Source organism: Centrocercus urophasianus, unplaced genomic scaffold, assembly GCF_019232065.1.
Source record: "Centrocercus urophasianus isolate 14NV4802_14NV808 unplaced genomic scaffold, USGS_Curo_1.0 seq_73, whole genome shotgun sequence".
Taxonomy (NCBI): domain Eukaryota; kingdom Metazoa; phylum Chordata; class Aves; order Galliformes; family Phasianidae; genus Centrocercus; species Centrocercus urophasianus.
This window is the reverse complement of record NW_024885344.1, coordinates 12982033-13001966: the sequence shown is the minus strand read 5'-3', so window position 1 is coordinate 13001966 and position 19934 is coordinate 12982033. Positions and strand designations below refer to the sequence as shown.

Genomic DNA, 19934 nt, shown 5'->3' with positions numbered 1-19934 from the left:
CTCAGGATAGGACTGTGATTTAAATTATTGGCCCCTCTGCTGGGCCCATTCAAACAAAACTTATTTTGGACGACCAGGTGCAATAATCTTTAGGAAAAAGGAAAAATAGCTACCCTAGGAGGAGTTTAGAAGGCACAGAATAGAAGCAAATCAACACAGACCTCCAGCACGATGCTATAGGAAATGCAATCATTGAGATGCACAAACAGAAGAGCATTGAATAGGGAGCTGATTTTGCCTCTGCAGGAGTATTCAGCAGCTGGCACTGCAATTTTAGGCACAGGTTTTCATTGGTAGAGACAGTAAAAATTAGAGAGGCAGAGTTGGGAAAAGAAGTTGCATGAGAAAATGCCCTACTGAGAGTACCTGAAGAGTTCAGCGGATAGAATTCATCAAGAGAGAAATGTGAAGGTAAATTCTGTGTAAAGAGGAGGGGAAAAAAATAAGCTCTGAGGTTCTTCAATCAATAAGTAGAAAATGCAACAAGAATCATAAACTGGACATTAAAACTAGATAAATGCAGATCAGGAGCAAAGGATAAACCTTTCATAATAAGAATTAACCATCAGTACAACTTTCTAGGGGGAGTGGTGGTCTGCTCCCTCTCTGAATATGAGTTGGCTTTTTTGCAAAGGGGTTTTGCCAGTCACAAATGGGTAACATTACCTGAGGTCTTCATTCTTTTCCGATTTGTGTACGTCTGCTAGGTAAGGAGTTGATCCATTTTTCCATGTTGTGGCAGTAAAAGTCCTTACTTGCCCCACACAGAAATCCAAAATGATCCTGATAGAGGCTTATATTTTAGAATAACTTCCTATGTTCTACTGCATGTTTTGGGAAACAAGAAGTATGTCGGCCCTACTAGAGTATTTCCACTCAAAAATGCTGAACCTGGTACCCAAATGAGTTGGAAAAGACATTTATTCCCTCACACAGAAACCAATCAGCTGGAAAATTTCTTCTTTACAGTGAAAAAGAAAAAATGACTGATGCCAAAGGGCAATGAGTGTCCTTAAGATTTGTCTTGGGGCTCTGCTGGATGCTGTGAGTTTATGATGCTCCAGACAAGTGACAGGATTTGTCCCAGCATACCTTGGGATCAGATATTTGAGGATGACAGGTTTCATTTGACTTCAATGGAGCTAAGACTCAATGCAGTGATAGTTTTGTTCACATGGTTCTGTTGGTCCATTTTTAACCATCATCACAGATAGGCCTTATTGACTTCCCTTTCTCAGTTGCATCCTGTTAAGGCTTTCACAAACCAGAAAATCTTGTTCTAGGTTACTATCTGTTTTGGAGGAAATAACTATAGCCTGATTTCCCTCATAATGTGGTTTTTACAGCTGGGAAAGAGAAGTGAGACATTTATTTCCTCTCGTGGTGCGCCTCAGTTATTTACTGCTTTCTATCAGCAGTATTTCTGCAAGGTGAGCTAAATGATGATGAATAAAAGCAAAATGATTCAATAGGGGACCTTGACTCAAGCAGTCTGGGTGCTGGAAGCACATGTCAGGGAGCTCACAGGAGCCTCAAATGTTGTTCCCTTTCTGGCTAATCCATTTTATATATTGAACACTCCAATTCAAACTGGCAAGAGACAAGGGAGCGTGCTAGATTCAAAGCTGGTTCCAGCTGGAGGAAGGAAAGCAATGGGGGCATAACAAGTTCCTACAGCTGAGAACCTCGAGTGGGAGGGACTGGTCAGGGCAGAGCTGCCCAGTGAAAATGCACCCAGCAGAGGTTGCAACATCTTGATCTCAGCAGCACTCTTCTCATTGCACACACACAGAAGAAGGCAGATCTGGAGCACAAGAAAAATGTGCTACAAGACATAGTTCTTGCCTAGATCTACATGATGCATGCAGAACTCTACTCCATGTTGGCTAAGACGTCAAAGTCTAATCTGTGGATAGCTGAGGGGGAAAGGAAGGAATTCTACGAGTCTCAATACAATTCCCTGAAAGGAGATTGTAGTGAGGTGGGGGCTGGCCTCTTCTCCTGGGTAGCAGTGATAGGATGAGAGTGAATGGCCTCAAGTTGCATCAGGGGAAGTTCGGATTGAATATTAAGAAAAAATTATTCTCAGAAAGAACAGTGATACACTGGAATAGGCTGCCCAGGGATGTGATGGAGTCACTGTCCTTTGAGGTGCTTGAAAACAGTGTGGACGTGGTACTGAGAGACGGTTAGTGGGCATGGCGGGGATGAGTTGGCAGTTGAACTAGATGATCTTAGAGGTCTAACCTTAATGATTCAGTGATTCTTTGATATGGGGACAGTGCAAATACATGGAAAAATATTTCACAATATCAGAATTCACACTATCCATCTACCTTTTAAAGTGCAAAACAGTGTCATAAAAGACAAGCACAGTCATAGGCCTCACTGGAGCTATGCCTTCAGCTGATGGAGGTGAGACAGAGTAATCCAACACTGTGCTTTGCACAGCAAAATTATACCTAAAGCAAGACTAAGAGCTTTCTTTGAGAAAGTAAAAACAAAACCAAGGACAACCCCTCACTCTTAACTATTAAATACTTGGATTTTCAAGTATCTGCAGGTGAAACACAGCATTTTTTCCCATCCTCCTGCTTCTGGCATTATTTCCACGGTCTCTTCAGAGTGCTGCTTACCTGTTATGAAGCTGATGGTGGAGCTGTCACAGCAGCTCAGCTCTGGGTCTCCCCAAGTCACCATGGTGACCCGGAAATTGTAGTACCATGCAGGCAGCAGGTTAGCTATCCTCTGCAGGGAGACAAAAGACAAATAGCAGCTCAGCAGAAAATTTACCAGAATGTAGTGTGACTTACTTAAAAAAAAAAATATAAATGCAGCCATATCTGTAAATCCAGTGCCAGACAAGGGGCTGTTTGATTGAGCTCTCAATTCTTACTCCAGTGGTAAATTCTGTAATTTGGTATTTGAATTCATTCAAAAATGTGTGTGGGAAGACCAAAGCTGGTTGTGGCAACTGTGCTGCTTAAGCCAGGGCACATGGCCCCATGTCCACCACCATGGGGACTTCTCATTCACCCTCTCAATGTGGGCTCTTCTTTCCTGATTAATTGGGTTTTTAAGATATATTAGAAACAATGTTTTTGACTCAGATATTGTCGCTTCAAAGTACTCATTTTTTCCCCCCAATTTTTGAAGTGTGTTTCATATTGTATTATCATTTATTATAGATGAAATATAAATGAAATATAAATGAGTTATAAATGAGACATAAATTATAGATATAAATACAAATGAGATATAAATGAAATATAAAGTACAATATATTTTATATTGCAATATTGCTTGCCATATTTAAGTTAAAATTAAAATGTTTCCAATGCCAAAAAAACCCCATATTTTAATCTTTATGTTTAAATTTATACTTAAATGAAAATCCTAATGATATTTTGTAATTCAAAATAAAAGCATATTGATAATAATGAAAAATTTTAACAAATCTGAAATTGCTTATTTCACAGATCTCTGATGTTTTCAGTGGCCTTTTCTTTTTTCAGACAACACAAGGCAATCCAAATACAGCATTTTGGGCCTATTCTCTTTATGGTTTTAGGAATGGTTTTATCCATTTGACATCAAAACTTTGAAGATGCTTGGACTTGTTCTTACAGACTTCTGTTGCAATGCTGGGAAGAGTAACACTGTTTGGATGACTTTAAAACAAGCTTCAGAGCATAAACATTTAGATGTTGTACTGAGGGACATGGTTTAATGGGTTCTGTCAGGCATTTATTAACCATCATCGCAAATGGGCCTTATTCACTTCCCTTCTGCAATTACGTCCTTTAAGACTTTCACCAGCCAGAAAACTATGTTCTAAGTTACTGTCTGTTTTGGAGTGAGTAACCACGGCCTGATTTCCCTCATCAAAAGGGTTTTTACACCTGGGAATGAAAAGTGAGACATTTATTTCCTCTGATGGTGCGCCTGATTTATTTACTGTTTATTTATTTACTTGCAGTATTTCTGCAAGATGAGCTAAATGGTGAGGTATAAAAGCAAAATAAAGTATTTGTGATAGGTATGATTGGACTGGATGATGTTGGAGGTCTTTTCCAGCCTTGGTGATTGGATGATTGCAAAATGAAGGGAGCAATTAGAGCGAAAGGGCTATTCAGTTCCAAAAGTTCTGACTAGTGAGATGTGCTTCAGGAAACAATTTTTCATCCCACTTCAGATGGCAGATTTTTCACTCCTCTGCTTCCTCAGTGGGCTTAACGCTTGTTGCAGAGACCATCAGAGATGTCAGATAATTTACTGACAATAGAGAAATCTGCAGGACACAGTGGGATTCTTGAATATGGCGAGTGAACCCAACTAAAAGTTCTCCAATACATACTTGTATGCTAAATGTCATAACAGAGCAAAAAGACATTATTTCTCTAATTTACATTAACTCTTTAAAAATTATTCTTTAAGAAACATTCGCTTTGGGAGTGTATGGCAACTGTTGTACTTCCAACTGAAATTCAGACAAAGAAGTTGGAAAAGAAGCCAACTTCTTTTAGCTTTCATGAACTGAATTTGTAACAGCAGTGGGTAATATCATCTCATTTTCTAACGAACCACACAAACTCTGAAAGACACTATTATTTCTAAGATGATTTGGATCACTTAGATATTAATCTAATTGTGCTGAGTCATGACTACAAGGTATTAATTACTTCTTTGGTAAGTTATTTTTGGTTTTAATTTCCTTGGAGATTTATGTGCTAGATTTACTGTCACATACCCAATTACTGTTCAGCCGCGGTAGCTGAAACGACTACACAAATAGTATTATGCAAATGAATTACAGTAAATCACTGCAGCTCTCATAAGCAGCAAAAGTTGTTGCTGTCATTTTTGCATACTCATAGCTTTCTGAGCAACTAATTTCAGCTAAAACTGTTCACTGTCTTGTGCAGTGGCGAAGTTTGAATATAACCTGTTCAGCTTCTCTAGGAAGATGTGGAAAGCAAGAGGAAAATTTCATGGGATTTCTGTTAAATATTCAGTCTTGCAAAGGTTTGTGTTCATGTTCTTCTAGAAAATAATTTTTGCCTAGGTGAAATCCTGCTGCACATCTTTGCAGCTTCAGAAATATGAAAGCTATTTTCACAAGAGCATCTCTGCAGCTAAGTGCTCCAGATGGCTCAACACAAGACTAGCCTGCAAGCCCCAACTCCCTATTATCAATATTAATTATGCAGATAAGGCTTTGGATTGCTCTCCCTGAGGAGACACCTGAATTGGTTAAAGCCTTAACTGACAAATTGACACACAAACTGAAGCTGCCTTTGGACTTGCTGAATATGTCCATTTCTCAACAAATAGAGGCTCATCTCTTGTTTTGTCATTCTACTAAAATTTTAGCATCGTTCAGCTGTATTTCCCTACTTTGGGAAAGAGATGCTGCCCGCATCCTGGATGTTTTCTCTGCTTGGCCTGAAAAAATGTTCCAAGTTTAAAGGCATATATACATTTTTCATAGGGGAGAAGCCGAATAAGAAAATGCCCCAAGGTGCCAGGGCCACACATGAATGAGAAAGCAATACTCAGAAACAGCCACATTACCACAGAGGCAGTTAGGGAGATGGTTGCTGCTATTTCATAGTAGGTTGTCCACTCAGATGTCATTGTTGATGGATTGAAGTAAAACATTTCTACAACATATTTCCTGAAAACCCCAAGGAAAGGTCTGTTCCAGCTCAAAACCACAGCAGTAGGTCCCAAAGGGTACAGTGTCAGATCCTTTATTCCAGTGGGCACTATAAAACAGAGACTGTGATTAGTAGCTTGTTGGTTTCTTTTATTTTTAATTAATTACATTAAACAGATAAATAAATTAACAATTAAAATTCAGAACAATACTTTCCATTAACCAAGTTCTATCTGTTTCTGATTTGTTCCTGATTTTAATTCCTAATAGCTTCCTTGTCACAAGCAGTGGAATACCATTCTTTTCAGCATTTGTTCTTATCTTTCCTTTGTCAGAAATGACTGAAGGTTTCCATTTACTTTGAAAAAATCAGGCTGTTTAGGAGATGTTTCAAGTTGTAAGCTCAAAAACAAAAGCATCAAATGCCACAACACTTTGGAAGATAAAGGCCACCAGAAAGAACAGTTTTTTTATGCCTATCCTTCCTTCCCTAGGGAACCTAAAGGTGCTGCCATGAATTGCTGTTCTTGCCTCACAGATGATGGAAACAGGAAAGAGAAGTAAAGCGATTTGAAGAATGTCACATCAGGGTCAAGTTCAGCAACCTTTACTTTCTGGAAAGAAATCACTCTTCATGACTTCAGTGAGATTACTTAAATAAGTACTTTGCTAACATTTCCAAGGGTTGCAGAGCCCCAACTTTTGCAGAATAAAGAACACTTCAGCCTATATTTGCACTTGACTGCATTTCCTTTTTACAAGTCAGTCTCCATTTCCTTCATCTTTTCTGTCCATTCCATGAAGTATTAACACTCACCCAGTGAAAATGAGGCTTATGATAAATAAATACTTTTTAAGGCATATTTTAGCATATTTTTGTTTCATTCATCTTTAGCCATCACTGATCACTTCACTGAACAGTTTGTTTTGCACTTCTATTATTGTAATATCAAATTCAATATCCTGTAATCAAAGGAAAAATCCTACAACTGTTGTTTTACACCATAAAATGTTCTCTTCATTATAAGTAAGAACTTTTCATAGTTTGGTTGATATAAAAATGTGGAGAAAATGAGGAAAATCATTTAACATGGGAATATATGATTTCACTTTCTCAAATGAAAATAGAACTTCACAGATTTCTTAAATAACTACAATGAGAAAAAAAATTCTTTCATAAATATCATTCAATTATATAGATTTTAATAAGGATGTGTGTATTTGTGTATACACACACATATATATATAACATATTTTCTCACTTAGATTTTCTTCTTTACTGTACTATATCATGTTCTCTTTTCAAATTCTTATACAGACTCCGCTTACACAAATACATGAGGAGGTTGCCTGGAATGAAAAAACTCTCACCTTATTTATTACTTCACATATCTGCTTTCATCTACAGAATTCACTTCTTAACAGGATAACTTTTGTCTGCTTGCTTGCCTTTTTGTTTGTTTTGCTTTCTTCCCTATATCACAGAGAGGATGCAGAGTGACAAATACTGAAGATCGCTAACTTTCAGCCACCTGCTCACCTACAAGGTGGACTATTAGTCAAAAGGAAAAGGCTGGGTGACTCAGGTTAAATATTCCTCTGCAAATGCAATTCTATAGATTGAATATCTTTCTCTTTGCCCTTTTTCATTATATTTTGCTACAGTAGTAACCTTAACAAAATAAATGACATGGAAACTGAAAGATATTAAATCCTAAGTCACTCTTTAGTTAGGGGCTTGATGGAACCTTGAATTATAGGCATGGGAGGAAAAGCTCTGCAGGTAGGTTGTGAAACCACATTCTTGAAAATGTCAATCTCATTCTTAAAGAGCCTTTTTTATCTTCAGATTTCAAAGCAGTGAACATCAAGATTCATGGTTTAACTCAAGAAAATCAAGGTTGGCATCAACCTTAGTACAAGAGGAGATAATCCAGCTCCTGACTTAGTGCCATGGCCTTCAGACTGGAACACACTGCATAGTTCACAAGGCAAATTTGCTACAAATACCTTAACAACAGTCCCATACCTTTCATGAGACAGTAAGAATGATTTACCTCTAGGAGGTGCCCACATCTCTCCATTAATTGCAGACTACCTGCAGCTCAGACTGGCCACACCTAAGTGAAGTGACTCCCTCCCAAAAGAACATAAACCAGGGACGCTGTTAGAGATGAACATACATGTGGCCAAAGGTGAAGACAGTTCATTACAAAAGGCTCCATGTGTGTGAATCCACAATTGTTTTCTAGTTCAGTTTTGTAATAATCCAGTGTTTAAACATGAAATAGGCATCACCCACTGATGGAGCACTCATGTTTTTCCCTCATTAATGGGCTAGACAACACAAGGAAAACAAATGCTCTCAGTAAGTGTTCATAACATTTGAAACAACCAACATGATGATTTTGTCTGTATTTCTTTTTGGGCTCTAGAATTTAATGAATATACTACTCATATTCAGGAAAAAGAAAAGAAGAAGCATTTCAAACAGTAGCTGCAGGACTTACCAATAGAAAATGTAACAGGATCAGAGGGCGGTCCAACCAATGGTCCTTTCCTTAAGTAAACCACAACCTGGTACTGGGCACCAGGAACAAGATTTTCAATGAGGCTGCTGCTTGAATTTACCTAATGAAAGAGTGCACATCAGATGTGAAGTATTACTTGGTTGGTTAAAAGAATATTGGGACTACTTGAACTGCTTAATAGAACAGTTAATACAAGTTTCTGAACCAGCATCAGTAGCTGAATTCTCATTCAATTACACCCCAAATGGCAAAACTTTGAAAGCATTCAGGCTTGGATTCACAAATGATCTGACCCAAAGAATCACACTTACCTTGCCATGTGAGGTCAGGTGCAGACGCATTTGAGCCACTCTCTCCTCTCACCAAAGCTTAATGACATATTCATACTCAGCTGATATTAACAAGGCTAGAGTATTTAAGCAGTATGCTTTCAATGAAAGCCTCAGGGTTTTCATCGGCCATCCGATTCAACTGCAGCTATATGACCTGAAAGCAGCCTTATGGGAAATCTATCTTCTGAGTGCAACTGTTAAATGTCTGAATGCTAAAATCAGAGAGGAACTACTCTTTCACCTGTCTTGCACAGCACTACAAAATCTGATGAAGAGATCTTGTGACTTTTCTGTTTGAGATACCAAAATTAAATAGTCTGCTGTGGCACACCAAGAATTGGTCAGAGCTGGAAGCATAATGCCTGACCGGCTGATTCTTGATCTGGTACAATATGTGAAAAGCCTCATATTCTGAGCTATCAGGAAAGATATGGAGCAGCTTTGAGGAAAGAACTTTAGGCCCCCCTTCTACAGTATTTTCTCTGCAACCTTTCCAGAATCTCATCACGGCCTCCTTTGGCTTATTGTGATGCACATAAATACATCAGTGTAAGCACAGATTTAGTAAGGAATGAAATTTGTCTTTAATAGCTGCTTTTGAGAATTAATCAATTCACGCGTAATGGTAGAAATGAATAAAACTCTGCACTGAATTTTGCCCTTTTCAGCTTGTCAAGGAGAATTCAAACGAACAGCCATTAATAATTCCATGTATAATAATCTGATAAAATTTGATTAGAGGCAGTGTGAAACTCTATAGGGATAAAAATAAACAACTGTATTTAGACACTTTGCCTACTTGTAGCAAATACATTTACTTTTACAAATGTCTTGTTTATTCACAGATTAGTTTTAGGTATTTCTATTTGAGTTTGTAGATTAATCCCTGAGTATTTACTTTAATTCTATATGTATATACTTGCTCTCTAATGTTTATTATCACCTACCATATTGTTTTGCTTCCTGATTAGATGAATGCATTTTTAATAAATGGAAGAAATGTAACTCAAGGAGATTACAAACTGGTTCTGAGAAACAATTCTCAAATTGTCTTTAAAGGACAATTCCCAGTGTGGAAGTACATGGCCATTCTTGGAATAAAACTCAAAACATTTTGACAAAGACCTATTTAAAAAGACTCTTTTAAATGATGTCAAACTCCTTGTGTTAACTAACTTGCCAGGCTAATCACGATGTTGAAGGAAGTGAAGATTTACTGAGTTATGGCTCTGTTCTTCCATTCTCATGGGTGTGCTGATGGTGTAGCACATGGGAGCACTGCAGCCTTTTTCAGGCTCCTCAATCACACAAATTAAGGAAGCCAGTGGCGCTACTTAGAAAAGAGATTTGTCAGCATTGTGGCAAGGAAACAGAAGTGTGGACTAAACCCTCTTTCTAACCAAAACCACATTCCACTCATCCATCAGATCCATAGGATCTGACATGGAGATAAACTCCACTTGGGTCTCAGGTAGCAGAAAATCGCCTTATTTGGGGGTTCAGGAAGCTTGATCAAAATAAACACATCCCAAACGACAGCCCTAAAGAAGTGCTGTCCACCCAAATCACAGGTGGTGGTGATGACTATTTACTTCCTACCTTTGAAATATCTTTTGTGGATGAAAAGAAAAGCTGAATTCAGATGACTTCCAGAAAATGTAGGGTCAAGTTCTATACTCATATGGAGGAAATCTAAGAATCAATTAATTAATCTAAGAGACAATTAATTAATACATGCAACTTGAATGATAATCATCCATGTGAGCACTTTTCTTAATAAAAATGGATTGCAACATATGCCTAAGCGTTAATATGATATGATATCATTTTGCTCACTACTGCAAACATTTCTCACTCAAAAGTTTGAACAGAGAATTGGCCACAGTCACTGCAGTGGAAATACAGTTTTAATGCTGATGGAATTTAATGCTGTCATTTCTATATGCTTTTCTTTCCCCTCTACTCTGCAGAATGGAGCACTGTGCTCTGCAGCCTTTAGCTGGATGGGGCTTTTGGTTCTGGGATAACAAACAGTTGGATGACTAGGAATTATTTTTTTTCAGGTCTTGAAGAGGACCCTTACCTCTGTGCAGTAATGTTTTTCAAGCCTTTGACTTTCCTTTTGCTTCTGACAAGTCAGGGAGACCACAGACACAATTGTGCCATTGCTACCACTCTCATGTGAGGCTGTCCAGGATGTCAGGGCAGTAGTGGAGCTGAGCACTGTCACTGCCACATGCTGGGGCTTTTCTGTGAGCTCTTCTATCCATTCACCTGTGGGGCCTGGAACATGCCAAGAAAGCATGTGTCAGCAAGGCACTCTGCACATTTAAGGCACTCATGTTAAAACATCCTTCTTCACAATATTGCTTTCTACTAGGGAAAGAGGCTGAACTGACCACCTCCATTTCCACAAAGCAAAGATGGGAAACAGCCTGCAGTCAACACTATTTCCACCAATAGCAAAGCAGGAGTTGAAAAGAGAAATATTTCTGTGTCGAAAATTTGGATTGAATGTATTTTCTGTTACTTACCAGAAACCACCCAGCAGTATCCTGTATGCTCTACAATGGCATTTTAGGAGTAGTGATATCCAAAAATGTACAGATCCATGATAAATATTTGGTAATATTTAAAAATTAGTGATGTCCAGTAATGTACTGGATTATATATTATGCGCATTATAAATATTGCACACAACTTTTCCTTTCACTATACACCAAATTACTCAAGTATACTATGTACCTGAGGTCTTTAAACTGAGTTCACAGTCTACTATAGTGAAGAGTTCTCCATCGGACTTTTTGAAGCACTTATTTAAATATGTATGTGCTTTTAAATTTGAAAAATAACTTTAGCTAGACTTGGACAAAAATTTTCAGCAAACAAATCCAGAGCAAGGATTTTGTGTAAGATCAGACTATAAGATTTTACAATCAAGACTGCCATTTGAGTACAACAAAAATGTTGGGTAATATAAACCAATAATTCAACAGGATGAGTCACCAACCAAAAGGTTACAAGAATAAGATAAGGGTGAAGCTGTGAGAAAAATTTATTCACAAAAGTCTACTCACATCTACTCTAGAAAAAAGTGAAATCTGATCATTACTTAGTCTCTGGATTCAGTGAATATATGTGTAGCAATTTCTGTTCAGAAAATGTTTCAACATCAGCACTAAAGAAATTGAGCTACCTCAACCTTGTGTCAGGGTCCAAAGCTGCAGCCTCCACAAAAGGCTTGTAAAGAGGAATGGAAAACAAATTTTACCTTAAGAGTACTCGTGTGCATCTCAGATTTGGCATACTGTCAGAAATGCACATGAAATCTATCTAAGATACTAAGGTTCTCAAGTTAGAATAATTAGGTCAATTGCCAATAATCTTCATGTCTAGGAGCCTATAAACCAAACAGAAATACTTCATTAAAATAGCAATAAAAACACCTAAAAGCCCTCATTTATTACACGTAACACAAATATAGTCATTACATTCTTGTTACAGCTTTATACCTAATGATATCCAAGTCCATTCTTCCTTAATCTAGCAACCTATCCAAATGTACACTTTGATTAACACTCTCATTTTCTGAGAGGTCCCTGTCCTCACTTAGTAGACTGTATGTAGGACACAGTACTGCGTATTTATGTACATAAATCAGTCACTTTTTAAGATGGAATAATATTTGGCGCTGATAGCAGTACTACATAATTTATATATACTTTGATCTATTTGTATAGTTTTATATACTTTGATGTTTTCACATAATGAAGATGCCTATGAACTATTCCTAATGGAAATCAGAACATAGTTAAATGAAAACAACGGAGACCCTTTCTCTCAAGACCTGTTTCATCTCTTTATTTTCCAAGTACTTTTTCTTTCACCTATCAAGCTGTTAAAAATATTGCAGCAATACAGGAATTCAGTTACATGCTTTTAACCATTATGATTAATTTAAGCTTAAATAGTATTTGTAAATGTCACGACCTACCAAGCATATTTATTAGTTAGGTACCACTACGTTTCCTTTTAATATGAATATTTCTGCCAGCCTAGCCACCATGCTCTTTTGCAGAATTCGATGTGTGAGGGAGACACTATTTTCTCTCAGGTAAAACTGGGTTGTGCTGGAAGTGTTCCTCTATTCTCAGTGTTTGGGCATTCCATAGGCCATAATTCCTCTTGTACAAAAAGATACTCTGCATGTGTGTGGACTGATATACTTATTCAGACATCTCATTCCCTTGTTGCTGTACAGATCATCAAAGCCTTCAGAATGACCATTGTCTGAATTTAATTACACCTGTCTCACTTGCCAATCTAATTCTCAGTACCAATCTTGGATTACTAAGTACTGTATTATTATTCTGACTTTTACTAAATCTGTATTTAAGAAACCCTGAGATTCTACAGGGAAATAATAAATTACTTTTTCCTCCTCTGAATTTAGCAGTCTGAACTATTGCATTTACCTTTACTTGTCCTGTGTGCTCTTAGAGACCATCTAATTTCAGAGTTCAGTGTTTAATTGTGCAAATCTCACAGTCTCAGCCCGAGATGCCCTTTGTCCTTAACGCTATGCATACAGCCTCCAGGAGGAAGGAAGTTAAATATTTTCAAGATTCTTTATAACCACTGATTTAATTCTCTGAACCTAATCCTCTCTTTGGAAGATGCAAAAGGAGAACCTGTTTTGCAAGGGATGGACTTCTCTGATCCTGCAGCAGATACCACTCCTGCCACAGTGTGTTACTGGTCAAACCCACTGTACGTTAAAGTTATACTGGTCTGGGAGAAAAAGATTTACTGAGGTACTTACTGATGTAAAAGCTGAGCGTTTTTGCTGATTGACTTCCCCGAACTTCACAAGAGCCAGAGGAGCTAAATGTTGTTACAGACAACTTATATTTTCCTGGTTCTTTCAGTTCAGCAACAAATTTGTGAGTGTCCTCACTGACTGTCAGAAGTTCTGTGGAGTTCTCTAAATCAGGGGGGAAAGATATTGTGGATTAATTGAAATTTGAAAGGCTCCAGCTACTGAGAAAATGATTTATATCAGAAATGCTAATACAGTTTCTGCTGTGGGATTTAAAAGTATCCAAAAGAACTGGATTTATGTGAGTAGTTTTATTTCTTGCCATCAGAACAAGAGTAATTAATGACCAAGGTTGCAGTATAGGTGTACAGGAACAATAAACCCAGGACAAAATTTCATTCAGTAGTGGGGATGATAAAACAGGGTTGTCATGACTGCGCAAGTGAAAAAGAGGACAGCATAGAGGAAAAGAAGCTTCCAGTTCTATTGCCTTCTTATTCTGCAAAAATAAATAAATAAATATATAAATATTATTTATCTTAAATGGGGGAATAATTATGAAAACTGTTTATTAGGAAGTCAGATTCATTTTGAGAAAAAGGATTTTAAAATAGGATACCTCTGAATGATATGGCTATTCTATCATAATTCTGCCACTTAAAAGTTTTCTCTATCTTCCACCACATCCTCTTTTTGGCCTAAGGAATGTGCTCCGTTGCTCTCCTGAGACAACTGTTAACCTGAATGCAGCATGACTTTTTTTTGTGGTCCCCTCGAGAACCTTTCTCAAGGGGCTGACACAGCTACATGAAATAATGTACCTTCTTCACCTCCAATTTCCACCAGCTTGTTTCTCCTTTCTCTGATAACATAGTGGATTTAAAATAACTATGGTGTAAACAGAGCAGCAGTATGCACAGCAGTATAAATCTTACTTAACAAAAGAAATTGCAAACTGTGATTTATCACACCTCCCTTATTTTAGTTTGAAACCCAGCCAGAACTGCATGCTATTCAATGCAAAAACCTTACCAAGATACACAAGAGATCTAATAAAGTCCTGTGAGGCACAATTCTAGGTAATTAATAATTTGTGAAGGAGACAAACTCGCCAACAGAATTATAGAAACAGAGTATGAGAAGTGTATAAGGCTCAGTTTTACCTTCCCTTTCAATACTGATATGGAAACCATCGAAGGCGGTCGGTGGCTTTGGTGGTAACCATGTCAGCACCATTTGTACAGGAAGGAAAGGAGTGGGCTCTGTTGTGAGTTTTTCAGATGTGTTTACTTCACTGGCCCCATAATCCCTGGGAACTGCATTGACAAACTCCTCTTCACCCTCCGATGATTCAGCTTCATTAGACCACCAATAGGGCTGCGATGTGGTTTCGTACTCAGTACTGTTAGAGTGGTAATCAGGCCAGGCTGCAGTTGTGTTCACTGCTGGAATTTCAGGTGGGGCACCAGAAAAACGGCTCAGTTTCTCTTTGCCTATGATTTCTTGTTGTCCTATGAATGATTCTTCTGCAAAATTCCCGCTGTGCTCTTCCCAGTTGTTTCTGTTGATTGGCACAATCTGAACAGAAATGTTTCGAGGTGGGTAAGGAACTAAAAGAGAAGCAAAGGTTAATCTTTTAATAGGTGTGTTCTGTGTACCTCTGCCAGGTGCTTATTCCCTAGGGAAATATTCTTTGCAGAAAAACAATATATCAGGGATATTTTGAAGTAACCTGTTCTTCCTAAGATTCTCCCTTCTATTACAAAATTACAGTGTAATTTTGTGATTCTAGTAGGATCAAGCTTACTGAAAATTCATAGAAAAATCAGGACTCAAGAATACCATGATGCAGAGTACACATGCAGTTGACATAAATCAGACTTCAATGCTAATACAGCAGCAAGCTACTTAACTGGATTTAAAAAGGTGGGTCTCGGTTTACTGTGTTTTCCACAATTGCATGATAATAGAAAAAATACCTCCATCGGTAGAAATGAGCTCCAAAACACATACAAAACTAACGCATGACATAATGTATACTTGAAAAGCATGACCTTCTTGCTGCCACAGGGCTTTTCACATGTTCTTAGTAGACACCTTTTCACAAGCACTAAAGATCAGTTTAAATTTTAATGGCTGTGAAAGCTTGATCTCTAGATCTGGATCTTCAGAAGGCAAATGGCATGCAAAGAAGTTATTTCTGCTTATGCCAGCAGGTGAACAAAAGGTGCCATAATTGCTTGCCTTATGCCTTTACCTGCGGATAGCCTCTGCAAACATTCTGTCTGACATATTTTAAGCTGACCCCTTACAACCTACTGATTTATTCACCTCCTCCTGTCCCAGCCACAGCCACTAATACAAAATCAGAGACTAAAACCTCATACACTTCACGTCCTGAATGGGGGATGGGAAGGCAGTGGGAAAGAAAAATGTAATTCTATTGGTTGCCTTCTGATTTTGCCACTGGTTCATTTCATTTTAGACCCTGGAAAATGTCTGTGGTCCAACAGATTAACAGGAAAGTTTTGGGCATCATCCCAGGACCAAATTAAATTAGTCCTGGACCCTGAATAAATCCAATTTTCAGCTTTTGCAACATTGCTGTCTTGGAAATTAAAAGTTCATGCTTCAGGGCATAATCTGGCCGCCAAGTGGGGACACAGCAACACTGTTCTTCTCTATGAGAGAAGAGTGAACAGCGAGGAAGGCCTTCTCCAACTGTTTGGCTGTGATTCACTGTGAGAGGAGACAGACCAAAACAGATTGATCAATATCATTCTCAGTGTGGCATTCCTGTGGTTTAAAACTTAATTCCTAACATAAGGCCAAGAATGTCTCATGTGAAGCAAAATTTATGTTCTAATAAACCAACTTCTTAATAGAAACCCTCATACAGATTTCCCCTTGTGCTATATTGCACATAACTTCACTCCCTGCCTGCACAGTACCAGCTGCAGCATCCTCCTCCCATGTTCCTGGCCAGGAGCAAATTCCATAACTGTTTCCACACAGCCCCTCCTTCACGTGCAGTCAATCTCCTCTCACGGCAGAAAGGAAAACAAACATACAGATGTGGAACAAATGGTACACAATCATTTTCTTTACCTGTTCTGTGTTGCTTGGGCTCATGCCTAACCCCGCTGTATTCCACTAGCGTGCTTTTGTTGAAGGTTGCTTCTGATACCAATTGAAATGTGATGTTACTGTAGCATATACCTGGCAGCCAGTGATTGAAAACGGTTTTACCTTTAAAAAAATCTGCAGAAGGTTTAAAAAGAAAAGATTTTTTTATTATTAAAAAAAAAAAAAAGGAAAACAACACATCAAATATTTGCTTTCTGATAATGCAGCTACACATGCTGAAATGGCAGTGTTTCAGATGTTTAAACATTGCTCAGCCTGGTCTAAGACATGAAATTCTAATAATTCAGTTTTGACAATATTTTCCCTGGCTGTCAATTAAAAAAAAAAAAAAAAAAAAAAAAAAGAGCCCAGAAAGAGAAATAAGAACTACATTTCACAGGAAAGCAACTCAACCTGGCAACCTGCTCCACGTGACATTGAGCATCTCAAAGAGCACCTGACAATTCCTGCAGACCTTTAACAATTGCATGCAAAAACCTCTTTGGTCTGGTGCTGACTGAGGCACAGCATTCAGAGGAGATGCTCGAAGGGCCATCCATAGTGCAGCTGTGCACCAGCCACAGTCTGAGAATGGAGCTCATATGCAACATCAGTACGTGTGTGGGCTGAAGAGATGTTGCGTAGGGCAATTTAGCTGTGGGAAAGAGTATGCTTGCTCATTAGGGAATCTCTTAATTCAAAATGACTTTTTTATTTATCAGCAGCTGCAGCAGTAATATTACAGCCTCTGCATATGAGCTGTGAAAAAGAAAAATTGCTGCTAGTATCACCTTTGTTCGTTAGAAAAGGGTCACTTGTAGACCCTTTTCTAGAACTATGATCTAGAATCACCATTCCCAACATCTTGCATTTCAGAGTCTTGAAGATGTTAACCTAATCTTTTTTATACACTGAAACAATAACACCAAAGTTTTCCATGCTCCTTCTGGAGGTGGGCATCTTCCTCTGCTGACTCCAGAGAGAACTTGCAGTGACCAGGCTGCTACACAGGAAACCTTCTTTCCATCACTAAAATTCAATCCATCACTTACTGGATTGCTCAGAGGCAATATTGCCACCATGCTGTACTAAACCAGCTGGGGTTTGGGAACTTGAAGAGCGTGCAGTGCCTTTTTCACCTCTTAAGTGCTTTCCGTACGATAGTCCTTTACATCTTTCATATAAATGTGCTTAAGCTTACTGCATGGCAAAAGAGCAAAGGAGATTTAAGCAGATCTAAGCAAAAATAAAACATCAAAAAAGAAAGCAGAATTTGCCCTTGTTAGTCTGTTTAGATGGTTAGTGACTGCTGAAATTCTTTAGATTGACTATGTGGGTTGTTAGATTGCTTGTTGTTGGTTTAACTGTTCTAAGAAAGATGAAATTGATAAAATGCAACAGGTTTATTAGCTCAGGGACAACAAAGAATGATAGTGTAGTACACAGTACTACATGACATAGAGCGTTGCTCAGTGCTACTAGCGCTATGTGACTTCACAGTGATACAGAGGTATCAGCTTCAAGTCTTTTCCAAGAATCAGCTATACTGAAAGCATTTCCCAGATGCAGGGCATCCCTAAGCTTCTCCATTAGCTATTCACAAAGAAAAATCATGACTGGAAAGAAGGAACTGGGAATTGTATTGATGTTTTCAACTGTGATTGAGACAGAATTTTACCCACTGATTTTAGCAAGTATAACTAAAAAGCTAAAATGTATCTTTGTTAGCAGGAATAGTTAGTGAATAGTTTCTTCCTACCTTTGTACAGCATTGTTCTGTAGTCTTTTCCTTCCCAATAGCTTATATTTACCCGGGTGAAAACATTGTACTTCTCTGGGTATTGAATTTCAAACAGCACTCCTGTTTCTGGAGATGGTTTGTAATCATAGATAGAAACACTGCTCACAGGAAGGGGTTCTAAAGGATATACAAATAGAGGGGAAAAAAAGGCAGAAAGAAGCAGATCAACAGGCAAACCTATAAAAACAACATCAAAGAAAAAAATGGTTTTGTGTGGAATGACACAGGAACTCTCAAATTTCCCAGATGATATCCGAGGCTTCACAGAGGCCTGGGGCAAAGCCACATGGGACTACGTCAAAGCCAAGGTTATGTGCCACCACACACACCATGTCAGTGCACTCAATGCTTTTTAACAGGAAAAGAAAAAGAAAAGAAAAGAAAAAAACCCCCAACATTTTAACAGAAAGCTGTCCTTATTTGCAGAAGAGCAGGCATAAAAACCATGGTTGAAATCACAATTATTACTTAAGAACTCACCATCATCACCCCATTAAGATTTTCTTCTTCAGCACTTGCTGATCAAGTAAAACTGCCCACACAAAAGCAAAACACTTGAAATTAATCATAATTTTGGCACCAATCTGAACTTAGCTGAAGATTAGCTAAGAAGTGTATCAGTGTGACAACCAGAGGAAATTGAATGATGATTTTCTGTTCTGGTAAATATTCATTTATGTATTTAACGAGTAATTATACTTCATCAGCCCCGATTCCTACCATACCTGAGAGGGCCACCATCTTCAAAGTACTCATCCATACCACACTTCCAAAGAATACAGAAGCATCATTGCTGCTTTTTTACAGATGAAAAGCTGAGGTACAGAGTACAGGGGTACACAGAAGGCAGGTGTAAGTACAGAGCTGCCAATCTACAGCTTTCAGCTCTGACCATGGTGGGCTATAGAAAGTAAGGACAATAACCTATGTACTTTTACATGCTGTCTAGAAGAAATAATTGCAACTGGTTAACTGGTAAATGCATTGGTTAAGAGAGCCAAGCAGCTATTCAGAACAGGTTTCTAGTTTTACTCAGATTTAGTCATATTAACATATTTTAATAGAAGTAGTTAATAGATAATGATCAGTAGTTATGCCCACATCCTTTTAGGTATTGTCATGTTAAGTTCTTGTGCACAGTAGGGAACAGATTGAAAAATTCAGACTGTTCATTAGCATGGTCTCACTACACACTTGCAGGACACATTTGAGTACAAAGTTCTGTTGAAGCAGGCCCTGGAGAAAAACTCATAATACAATTTTCTCCAAAGAGCACACAGTCATGACAGGCAGCAGAGAAGGCAGATGAAAAGGACAGCACCAGCAGCTTCAAAAGGGGAATTGTCTCACGGTGGATGGAACAGGGTAATCAAAGATGGAAAAGCAAGCCCATAGCAGAAATAAAAATTAAATCCCATTTGCTACCACAGTATTTTCACTACTGTACTAAGCTTCCATTTGCAATGAGAAGTGAAGAAGAAAAAGCAACAAAGAACAAAAAAACATGAAAATAAATCTCAGCCCAGGACTTAGGAAGGAGTTTTGTTGCCATTTTTAACTTTGTCAGAGCACCAGAATACAACACTGTGGGACTCCTAATTTATTTCTCATGGCAAATGTGTTTTATTATCTTCAGGTAGCTATCAGTATATTTATAAGTTAGACA

General features: G+C 38.2%; 1 protein-coding gene across 1 annotated transcript in view; it reads right to left on the bottom strand.

Moving 5' to 3' along the window:
- The window catches only part of PTPRO (protein tyrosine phosphatase receptor type O), a 151846-nt gene that overhangs the window by 39815 nt on the left and 92097 nt on the right, over positions 1 to 19934 (bottom strand). The window contains 8 exon segments of the mRNA XM_042837884.1: positions 2637 to 2748; positions 5575 to 5768; positions 8170 to 8290; positions 10606 to 10805; positions 13345 to 13506; positions 14505 to 14951; positions 16450 to 16602; positions 18227 to 18385. Coding sequence (XP_042693818.1) covers positions 2637 to 2748; positions 5575 to 5768; positions 8170 to 8290; positions 10606 to 10805; positions 13345 to 13506; positions 14505 to 14951; positions 16450 to 16602; positions 18227 to 18385 — 1548 coding nt within the window.